General features: G+C 42.7%; 1 protein-coding gene across 1 annotated transcript; it reads left to right on the plus strand.

The window, feature by feature from the left end:
• Positions 1-5,704: 5,704 nt before the first annotated feature.
• LOC114449907 (maternal embryonic leucine zipper kinase-like) lies at positions 5,705-11,341 on the plus strand. Its single transcript, XM_028427772.1, has 16 exons — positions 5,705-5,798; positions 5,878-5,963; positions 6,120-6,236; positions 6,315-6,458; positions 6,550-6,618; positions 6,701-6,793; positions 6,995-7,093; positions 7,260-7,328; positions 7,953-8,051; positions 8,347-8,433; positions 8,532-8,663; positions 8,790-8,939; positions 9,336-9,522; positions 10,753-10,849; positions 10,989-11,141; positions 11,265-11,341. Exons 1-16 carry the CDS (start codon positions 5,720-5,722, stop codon positions 11,278-11,280), a joined length of 1,677 nt encoding a protein of 558 aa, XP_028283573.1. The 5' UTR covers positions 5,705-5,719; the 3' UTR covers positions 11,281-11,341.
• The last annotated feature ends 440 nt before the right edge of the window (positions 11,342-11,781 follow it).

The following is an 11,781-nucleotide window of genomic DNA, read 5'->3' on the forward strand; positions in this document are numbered from 1 at the left end:
GTACATAAAAAAACATGACTGTAAATGAGTAATGCTTTGCTTGTGTATGTTATTCAATTAAGTTCTACACCTACAGGGGAGAATAATAACATCCGCACAGATAAGATAAAATAAGATAAGATAAGATAAAACTTTATTAATCCCGAAGGAAATTCTTGTGCCAGAGGTATCAAGTCACAATAAATGCAGTTAAGTACAGAGTATAGGTATAAGTGTCACTATAATCCAAACTAAGAGTACAGTACACAGTATGAGCACAATATATGATACCTGGATACAAATATGGAGATGTAAGGTGCTAAGTAAACATGATATAGACAAGTGGAGGGAATGACAGTGATGCCTGACATGAATATCTAGCGCTTCTCCCTACAGAAAGGGGAGGAGTTATACAGTCTGATGGCCACTGGCAGGAAGGACCTCCTGTGGCGTTCTGTGCTGCTCCTCGGTAGTCTCAGTCTACCGCTGAATGTGCTCCTGTAGGACAGCAGTGTGTCGTGCAGGGGGTGAGAGGTGTTGTTACGAATACTGAGGAGTTTCCTCAGTATCCTCCTCTCCGTCACCTCCACCACAGACTCCAGCTCCACTCCCAGCACCGAGCCAGCCTTCCTAATGAGCTTGTTGAGTCTGTTGGTGTCGGCCGTCTTCATCCTGCTGCCCCAGCACACTACAGCGTAGAAGATGACGCTGGAGACCACCGAGTGGTAAAACATCTGCAGCATGGTCTGGCAGACGTTAAAGGACCTGAGTCTCCTCAGTAGATACAGGCGACTCTGTCCCTTCCTGTATATTGCCTCTGCATTTGTGGACCAGTCCAGTTTGTGGTCAATGTGGACACCCAGGTATTTGTAGCTGTCCACAATGTCCACGTTGGTACCCTTGATGCTGACCGGGTTTGGGAGTGTCTGGTGCTTCCTGAAGTCCACCACCAGCTCTCTTGTCTTTGTGACATTCAGCTGCAGGTGGTTCTGTCCGCACCACTCCACAAAGCTGTCCACCACACTCATATACTCCGCCTCCCGACCTCTGCTGGTGCAGCCCACAATGGCAGAGTCATCCGAGAACTTCTGCAGGTGGCAGGACTGTGAGCAGTGTCTGAAGTCCGATGTATAGAGTGTGAACAGGAATGGAGACAGTACCGTGCCCTGGGGTGCCCCCGTGCTGCTCACTATCGTGTCCGAGACGGTGTTCCTCAGCCTCACAAATTGTGGTCGACCTGTAAGATAGTTAGTGATCCAGGTGACCAGTGGGGTCTCTACCTGCATGTCCAGGAGCTTCCTATTCAAAAGGGCAGGCTGCACGGTGTTAAACGCACTGGAAAAATCAAAGAACATGATTCTAACAGTGTTACCTGCCTCCTCCAAGTAGGTGTGTGCTCTGTGCAGCAGGTAGATGATGGCGTCCTCCACTCCAATACGGGGCTGGTAAGCAAACTGCAGGGGGTCCAGCGATGGTTCCACAACAGCACGCAGGTGTTTCAGGACCAGCCTCTCCAGAGACTTCATCACATGTGAAGCAACTGGTCTGTAGTCGCTGTGTGTGCTTGGATGTTTGGTCTTGGGCACAGGAACAAGGCATGTTGTCTTCCACAGGGCAGGGACGGTCATCAGGCTCAGACTCAGGGAGAAGATGTGCTGGAAGACCCCACACAGCTGTGTGGCGCAGTCCCTGAGTACTCTGGGGCTGAGTCCGTCCGGTCCTGCAGCTTTTCCCGGTCGTAGGCGACTGAACTCCCTCCTCACATCTTCTGTGGTGATGGTAACTGTGGACACAGAAGAGCAGAGAGAGAGATCTGATGGGGGAGGGTGGGGGGTTGTTAATGGAAGGTGGGGTAAGGGGGGCAGGGTGATGTTATTGATGGGGAGGTGAAACTGGTTAGTATGGTTAGGGGGAGGGGGAGGAGGAGGAGGTACATTGTTGTTATCGACAGGTGTTAATGGTGCATCACAGGGAGGGGGAGGGTGGTCAGGGAGTGGACTATCAAACCTGTTGAAAAACAGGTTCAGCTGGTTGGCCTCCTGCAGATCTCCATCCATCAGCTGGTCGGAGATCCTATTGTGGCCGGTGATGGTTCGCATGCCACTCCATACCTCCCTCAAGTTGTTCCGGGCAAGTTGGCTCTCCAGCTTCCTCCTTGCCATCTCCAATCTTCTCCTTCACCTCTGCCTGGGCCCTCCTCATCTCCTCTCTGTCTCCACTCAAGAAGGCTGTCTTCTTTCTGTTGAGTGATGCCTTGATGTCCTTTGTCACCCATGGTTTATTGTTTGGAAAGCAGCGTATTGACCTGGTGGGGATTAGTGAATCTGTGCAAAAATTAACATATTCTGTGATACAGTCTGTGAGTGTGTCTACATCCTCACCGTGAGTGTCACAGAACACATCCCAGTCAGTCACCTCAAAACATCCCTGCAGGGTCTCCAGGGCTTCCGGTGTCCACCTCCGTACAGTTTTGGTGGTCACCGGCTGCCGCTGTACTGCTGGTATATACTGGGGTTTGAGGTGGACTAGGCTATGGTCTGATCTGCCCAAGGGAGGGAGAGCTATGGAGCTGTATGCCTCTTTAACATTAGCATACAGTAAATCTAGAGTTTTATTTTCTCTTGTTTTACAGTCCACAAACTGCTTGAAAGTGGGCAGAGTTGATTTCAGATTAACCCTTTAAACCCTGGCCATATTAAAAGAAAAAATCACCTAAAAAGACATTCCCGAAGAAAATGAGGAAATGCACCACAATAATAATGTGCATATGCATGTTCTTGGTGTCTAGGGACATCTAGGGACCTCAGAGAATGCATTTCCAGTGTTTAAAATATTGTGTCTATTAGTATGCCTGAGTAAATTAGAAAAAACTACAGGAGAAATGTAACAATTTTATCCTCGCCTGAGTTTTTTTCCTATTTGACAGAGGAAAACATTATGCTAACAATGATTCTATGTACACAGATGCCATTGATCACATTCAGCTATTCCTTGGCTACAAATATACCAAATTTGATAGAATTTGAACAAAGAGCAAAGCCTTCACAAAGGTTTTAGTAAGGATATCACCAGGCGGACACTCAGTTTGGCACAATTTGGCACCACATTGCCAAATAGGTTACTATAGCTATAGCTAGCTTACTCATTTCCAGTGGAAACTGGCTGGAAAATACAATTTATATCCATTTCACTAGTCTATTGCCATCTACTGGAGCTTTTGGGTATGAATTTACCTTGCACTTCATCAACTTCTACCATTATGCACAGTGTAAAATCAATAGAAAAAAACATCAATTTTCAAATAGAATATATTAAATAGAATAATAGAAAAATAGAATATATTAAATAGAATAATATTTTCAAATAATAATCATCAATTGTCTCCAAATAGAGTAGTTTTTATTATAATAACTAATAACTAATGTACATTAATGAAAGTCCAACCAAATATTAGGTAAAGAAAATAAAAATAACAACAAGGAGAGGTGATGCCTCAGTGTTGAGCCCAGATGGGCCTGGAACCTCACTTTCCTCTTCTCTTCCCTCTTGGCTGTGAAAATAATAACAATTATTATTATCTGTAATTGCATACATATTGAAATACACATATTATGTAAATAATATGTAAAGACAGTATTGAATAGGATTGAATCATCCTTCTTCATCTCTGTTCAGCTGTTCCCTTAGGGGTTGCCACAGTCAATCATCACCACTATCCTCTGCATCCTCCTCTCTCACCCCAACTACCACCCTGCTGTCTACTATGTTGTGTACACGTATATATATAATAAATCATTTTATCGATCAACACGGATATTAGCAACAAATAGTTTACACTTCAAAATAAATGTACAAAACTTACTCAACTTACTCAAACTGGGTCTATCTTTTCCAACGTTCAACGTTGCTGGCAACGGGGTCGAACGAATCCGGAAATTCCTGCCGTTGAAATTCTGCTCCATGCCCCTCTCGTCACGGTATCATGAAGAGATACGCTAGCTAACAACCTAAAAAAACCCTCTGACACTTACAGAAACTCACTGAAAGTCACCGAAAGTCACTGAAGCACACTAAAGCAACTACAACCTCCACAAACACATACGCGTAGTTAGCTAGCGTTAGTGTTGTTGCGTCTAGTCTTTACACAGGGATTTTACGTCAGCTGGGTATTGTAGTCCATTAGATTTTTTTGTACCATTCGATTCAGTAGCTTGTCCTCTTTCATTGGACTACAAACATGGCCGCAACCGTGGCAGAATTTGATCAGAATTTGAAGTAATAGTGCCTGTACGTTTTCGGCCCTTCGGCGGGCCCATCGGGTTAAGGAATTTCGGTGTCATTTTTAACATGGGAGTCTATGAGAGAGCCCTTCAACGAGGGTCATCTGCCAAATGTATCTCCTACAAATTTCAAGCTACAGACTCCATTTAGTCTTAAAACGCTCATTAGATGCTGCTCTATCAAACTTGTATTCAGAATTTTCTAATTCCGAATCATTTCCGCATGCCAGGCTCTTAAAGTTGGAGTGGTTTTTGAGGCCTCCTCTGCTGTTACCATGGTGACAGGCTGACACACAGAGGCATACAAAGCTCTGAATTGCTCTGATTCTCCAGCAATTCAGAGCAATCCTTCACATCAGCATTCAAAGCATTCTAGTATATATTAAGATAGTGTGGTAACTGATTCAAGCTACTGAAACCTGTTGGAAAGTTTGGAAATGATTTGCAGGCTTTTTCATATCTGAATAAAACACACAATGTTTCATATGAAAATTGAAAAACAAACATTTGTTTTTAAATGTTGCTATGACGTTATCATGATGACGTTTTGGTATAGAGATATATAGATAGAATGTTGATTTCACCATAGAGACGTATCAACAAAGCTTCAGTCTTTTGGGACACAACTCACCAACCTGAGTACTCACCGTTGTTTCTTCTTGTAAAGAAGTTGCATTTTCCTGCAAGAGATGGATCCTTTCACCTCATCATCCTTCACTGCAGTAAGTAACAAGCTCTTCTCATCTCTAACCCTCCTAATGTCCAAACTTCTTTTAGAGAAATAAATATGAACTAGAAAAGCATTTCCTGAAGAAAATGCAAGTTTGATTGCCGCAGCTGAAGCATTGCTTTGAACGCTGATGTGAGTGATTGCTCTGAATTGCTGGAGAATCTGCAATCTGAACTTAATTTGCTGAAACACAGTTAAGAATTTAGAAAGATGAAGCTCTTATCTGGAAAAGTAGAAAATGTTTTAATATTATGAAGATATGAAAGAGAAACAGCTGAAGACAAGAACAGTATGAAGTCACTAGGTTGATTGCCATGGCAATCAAACTAATAATAAAGACGTAGAATAACAAGAGTTTGATTGCCTAGCAACGGCAATCAAACTAATAAAGACGTAGAAGAACAAGAGTTTGATTGCCATGGCAATCAAACTAATAATAATAAAGACGTAGAAGAACAAGAGTTTGATTGCCTAGCAACGGCAATCAAACTAATAAAGACGTAGAAGAACAAGAGTTTGATTGCCTGGTTTGGTTGCTGGGCAACCAAACTAATTATAGCTTAACTATCAGAGAGTGTATTTAAACTCTCTATCATAAAGATTACAGTGTTAAAATGTATTAGCGATGTTAATGCTGCAAATTTCAGTGTTCTTGTAAGCCTGTTGGTAATTTCAAACCTTGTTTTTATCTCGTATGAAGGAGGTTTATCGTGTAGCTGGAGCAGGAAGCATGCCCGTGGAAAGGACGACGGAGTTCCGAGCCGAAGAGCTCTACAAATATTACAAGGTTTATGAGACCATCGGCTCGGGTAATTTCAGGACTAAATGCAGTTTGTGTCGTTTCGTGTCATTTCTATTGTGTGTTAAAGGACGCTGTGTTTTATTTAGGAGGCTTTGCTAAAGTCAAGTTGGGTCGTCACATCTTGACAGGAGAGAAGGTTGCCATTAAAATCATTAATAAAAAAGATCTCGGGGTGAGTCTGACTGAAGTGTACAACACAAAACTTACACAAACCATGACCTCAAGCTGCAGGACCATTTGAAAATGTACAAAACAAAAAAATAAACACGGCTGTGTTTACATCACATTTAACCGATGTTGAAAGCACCTTCACTTTCTAACTCTACAGGATGACTTGCCTCGTGTGAAGCTGGAGATTGAAGCCATGAAGAACCTGAGTCATCAGCACATCTGTCGGCTGTACCAGGTCATAGAGACCTCCACCCAGATATTCATGGTGCTGGAGGTAAAGGTCGAACAGACAGAGATGATGTGTGACTCTGAATAAAACAATCTTATGTTCATATATTTGCCTTCTTTGTAGCACTGCCCAGGTGGAGATTTGTTTGACTATATCATAGCAAAGGACCGTCTGTCGGAAGAGGACACCAGGGTGTTTTTCAGACAGATTGTGTCTGCCATGGCCTACGTACACAGCCAAGGATACGCACACAGAGACCTAAAACCAGTAAAAGTCCTCATCATACAGCCAGATACCACAAAATGTTTGTCTGGGTTTGACTACACTTGATTCTAATGTTTGTGTCTCTGAATCTTAGGAAAACATATTGATTGATGAGGATCATAACTTGAAGCTCATTGACTTCGGCTTGTGTGCCAAACCTAAGGTACATCATCAGATGAAAAAGTCTGATCTTTAAGGTAAAACTGTCACATACTGGTCTACATATCACGTTTCCTCTTTCTCAGGGAGGTTTGGGTTATGAGCTGATGACATGTTGTGGGACCCCCGCATACGTTGCACCTGAGCTCATCCAGGACAGAGCTTATATTGGTTCAGAGGTAGGACATGCATACTGTTGAATGTTAACATGTAGAAACCTTTGTGTTTACATTCAGGATCTCCACTAAAAAAGATCAATTATTACCTGCCTGCTCTGCTGCGTCTGCCTCTTCTTGGTTTCTTGATCTTATTCACTGGTGCATGACTCGGCACAACTGAGCTTGAAGCTGAAATACTGCTGTGTAATGTGTAACCTCCAGGCTGATGTATGGAGTATGGGAGTGCTGCTGTTCTCTCTGCTCTGTGGAGACCTGCCCTTTGACGATGATAACTGTGTAGTCCTCTACAGGAAGATTACAGTAAGAGCTCTGCTGTGTGTCCAGCATATTGGTTGAAGTTATGGAGGTGCTGCTAAATAATTTGTGGCCATGACCGACAGTCGTTGTTTTGTCTTACAGTCTAAGCTAGTGCCGGAATATTGTTTGTTTTTCCTGAAGTGTTTGTGACGTGGATATTTTTTTTCAGAGGGGGAAATATGACAACCCACACTGGCTCTCTCCAGGGAGCGTCCTTCTCCTCAACCAGATGATGCAGGTACATTTCAGTCAGTTTGTTTGCTGTTTTATTTGTGTTTTATCTTGACCTTATCCTTTTTTGACACAAGCAAGGTAGAATGGGGTTCTTGTCCATATTCCTACATGCATCATCTACAGATGTTGAAGGAACATAAAATATAGAAAATAGCCAACTGAAAAAAGGTCCAGTGGAAAAAAAATCTCTGTCACTCACTAATTGATTGCTATAATGGGGATATTATCATTGCCCAACTTGCCATTTATTGATGTGTCCATTTCACCTTGCAGAACACAGGAAGTGCTTGTTTACTGTAGGCAACTAACATTGGGGGAATTCAGATCTGTTAACTAAACTGTTTTTGTCAATGGAGTTTGACGGTTTGATTCAGTGTGGTGTCAGTTCCCTGTAGGAAAACCCTATCTGACATCAAGGAAAAAAGGTCCTTCTTCAAAGAAACAGAGCCATCCTCTTTTACAATGTACACTTAATATCTTTATCTGTAGTAAAGCACAGTAGTCTGTTTTGGGAATTTACAATATTAATATCTATCTCACATAAATAATCAGTTTCTGAACTGTTCTTGTATTATAGTTTTAGACACAGTGTACATGTTGAATTGCAGTGTCTGTGTGTGTCCTGTAGGTGGACCCCAAGCGTCGTGTGACTGTTAGACAGCTACTGGATCATCCCTGGGTGATGAAAGACCACAACAGCCCTGTGGAATGGTACAGCAGGCAGCTGGTAAAGACACAAGAGGATCATCTATAACAGCATGCATTAGCAAACATTTAAACCACACAATTACAAACACTTAAACAGCTTTTGCTTTCGATATGTGTTCTCTTTGGTAGCTTGTTTCTTTTGGTTTCAAATCAAAGATTCGTCGATTTCGAGGTTTTTTACTGAAACAATAACATCCTTGTATTATATACTCAACAATATTATTTGTTGGAAATTGTTGTTTTCGTGTGTTGACATAAAACTAGAAGTGTCCCTCTTGGGTCTTTAATGGATAGTCCTGGTCTTTTTTTTGTAGCTTGGTCACATAGATGAAGACTGTATCACTGAGATGGCAGTGAACATGAAGCGATCGAGAGAGAGCACCACAGCGCTTGTGAGGGAGGTGTGTGAATTCACTACACTGTAAAATCTGTTTAAGAGATCTGTGTGCATTTTTTTGCATGGTTTCTGATGGATTTTAAAACATCTCCCCTCCCACAGTGGCGTTATGACCACACCACAGCCACCTACCTGCTGCTGCTGTCAAAGAAGCAGAGGGGAAAGCCTGTCCGCCTGTGTCCTCAACCAGCTGTCTATGATTCCTCCTGCTCTCCGCTGCACCAGGGACTACAGGTCAGACTCTGGACCACTCCAATATACTCCACATATTTAGGGCTACTGCCAGGTGGATGTTCTTCTTGTACTGATTCTCTGCACCTAAATGTTGTTGTGGACCTTTTTTCTTGTGTTCATTTTCAGACAAGAGACGCATTTCAGTTCAGCGAGGATGAAGATGCTGTAATTGTGGATTCTATGGACTTTTGCTCAGATTACATTGATGATCACATCTCACAGCATACACCCCAGGGGGTCAGAGGTCATCCAGATGAAAGAACAAACAAAGACATGGTATGTGAAAGTTGAAACAAAAGCAGGAAGCAGAAGGAGGAAGGGTGGTTGGGAGACCTGATTGTCAGACAGTCTCTTTGGTATTCTAACATTATGCTATGATGCTGCTAAGAAGACCCTTATTTTGTGGTATTTGATTGTTCACAAGCAAAGGCAAAAGGGGAGGGAGCTGCCATGGTAAACCTTGGCTAATGCTTCTGCAAGACAGCTTCTCTTGGTCTATAACCATTTACCTGTCTTTAAAGATGACAGTCATTCCCCATACAGTGACTAAATGTTGTAGAGAGAATGAATTTGGTGTCCAGCTGATGTGCTGTTCAGACAGACCACACATTCAGCATGATTCTGTCAAGAGTAATGTACTCATACCACTTTTCTCATGTTGGATTCCTAAAGAGGCTGGCATCTCCATCAGTGGAAAAAAGGTGTGCTTACAGCCCAACCCCAGAGAGGGGGCGGAAAACGACACCACACCGCCAGGAGAAGAAGGAGAGGGACCAAGAACGAACCAGTGAAAACAAGGAGAATACTGCTATCCAAGAAAATCAAAATGGAACCAAACCCACAGCGGTCACACCCAAAGGTAGGAATAATTTCCTGGTTACAGATAATGCAGAGCTTCAGGACTAGTACAGTTTATTTGAATACTGTAATTGTTTGTTGTTCCAAACAAGGGCTTGAAGTACCGTCCCTATTAGATTAGATTTGCATTAACCAACTGCCCCTCTCCACCCCCCCCCTCTTTCCTTTATCTATCCCACACTCACAGTCTCATGCAGCTCTCATAATCACAAGTGCCACATCCACATGCCACACATTTGCAAGTAAATTGTCTTCTGGTAATAAACTCATTTTATTTGGCCATTTTTTTTATCCCAAAGCCACTCATATTTCTGTGATTTAGCTGTCATTATGTCAGAAAATGGACACACACTCAGATTCACTCACACTTATCACTGTCAACTCAAAGGTGAGGTTATAATCAGGAGGCTAATTCTATTCACCTATCTGTAAATGGAGGACACTAATGTGAAAAGAGAGTCATTAAAGGCTTAATTATTTGTCATATTGACGTCTCTGCTCAGATGTCCAGCCTCATTTGTTTCTTTTGGCTAAACTTGCTTCCGCTGAGCTGGTTGGTGTTAAAGCCTCGGACTCTGGCTCAGCCCTGCTTTCTTTACAGCCTCCCACTCTCTGAGCTGCAGTGCAGACAGGCTACCTGTGACATACACACACCATGGTCTGTGTGTGTCTGTCCCTAGGCATGTGCTGTGACAGGTGTAGCTGTCTCTTTCCTTTGCTCACTGTCCCACGTGGGCTGTAGTGACATGTGTTCTCTTGCCACTAAAACCTATCTCTCTGTTGTGTGTGTGTGTGTGTGTGAGAGAGAGAGAGCGAGTGTGTGAGACTCATTTTGCCTTTTGTGTTTACAACTCTAATGCCAAAAACAGCCAGTCATATGCATAACAGCTGTTCTTACAGTTTAACATTTGATTCCATCCCATGAGGTTTTGTCCTTTTAAATTACTTAAAACTGGGATGAAACATTCACTCCATAATATCTGTTTTTTTTCAACACTAAAAGTTTCCTAATGACTCAATCATTTTTGTATGTTAGTAGTTGAACCACACCAAATAATAATAATGCTGGTACTATTAATATAGAACTATTGACTTTTGTGTCAAAAAAAGAAAAACAGTGCCAGAAGGCTGAAATGATAAATTTATGAGACCAGAAAAGCAGCAGTCACAGCTTCCTTTATATTGGAAAATGGCTAACTAGATTCTTTACTTTTTTGATGTGTAAATGTAGGTGGTGATAGTGCAACTAAGGAGCTGAATAAGAAGAGGGCAGCAGAGAACAAAGATGCTGCAAACCTTGAAATACTGGCCTTTAGTCCAGAGCGAAGGTGAGTGCTCTACAAGATGAGTGAAGGGACGATGTCCTTACACGTCTTTGGTCGGCCAATCAGACCGAAATGGGGGAAAAAAAACAAGAACATGTGAGTCACAGGTGACAGAAGTTAAGCTAAACTGTTTGCTTTCCAGGCCTTGTTCTCTGGACATGGCCGTCACAGACAGTGGGAAGAAGAAGAGAGCAGGGAAAGTGTTTGGTTCCCTGCAGAGAGGCCTAGATAAGGTGATCACTATGCTCACCCCGAGTAAGAGACGAGCCCATCAGCACGGCCCCGCAAAATCAAGGTATAAGCATGGTGAAACAACAGACCTCACCATAATTTCTTCATTTTTCTTACTTCAATAAACCATGTTCATAGAAAAGCTACAATGATAAACTTTTGTTGATGAATGGCTGTCTCCTTCCAGGATCAATACAACGTGACTCTGACCAGTCAGACCAATCCAGACCAGGTGCTCAACCAGATCCTGTCCATCCTGCCGGAGGAAAAACATCGATTTCCAGCAGAAGGGGTTAGAAAGACATGCTGCCTCCCTGCCTTTTTTCATAATGCTGCTCCTCCTATCAAATTCAGTCATTTTACCATTATTTACTTCACCCATCATTCAGGTACACTCTCAAGTGTCAGACCTGCAGTGACTTTGGAAAGGTGACCATGGCGTTGGAGCTAGAGGTGTGCATGCTGCAGAGGCAGAGGTCATCGGAGTGCGCCGCCAGAGGCTGAAGGGAGACGCCTGGGTCTACAAACACTGGTGGAAGACATTCTCTCTGCATCCAGTATCTGAATGATGCACTTTCCTGACAGTAGCACTGCTGGTTTTAAGTCAACTTAGCATAATTGTCAGCAACATGACGTTTCTTGTCAGAAAAGAATGACTGATGCAGGGAGCTGTCTTTTTTTTTAAAACATAGACTAGAATACTG

The sequence above is a fragment of the Parambassis ranga genome, chromosome 17 (assembly GCF_900634625.1).
Source record: "Parambassis ranga chromosome 17, fParRan2.1, whole genome shotgun sequence".
NCBI lineage: Eukaryota > Metazoa > Chordata > Actinopteri > Ambassidae > Parambassis > Parambassis ranga.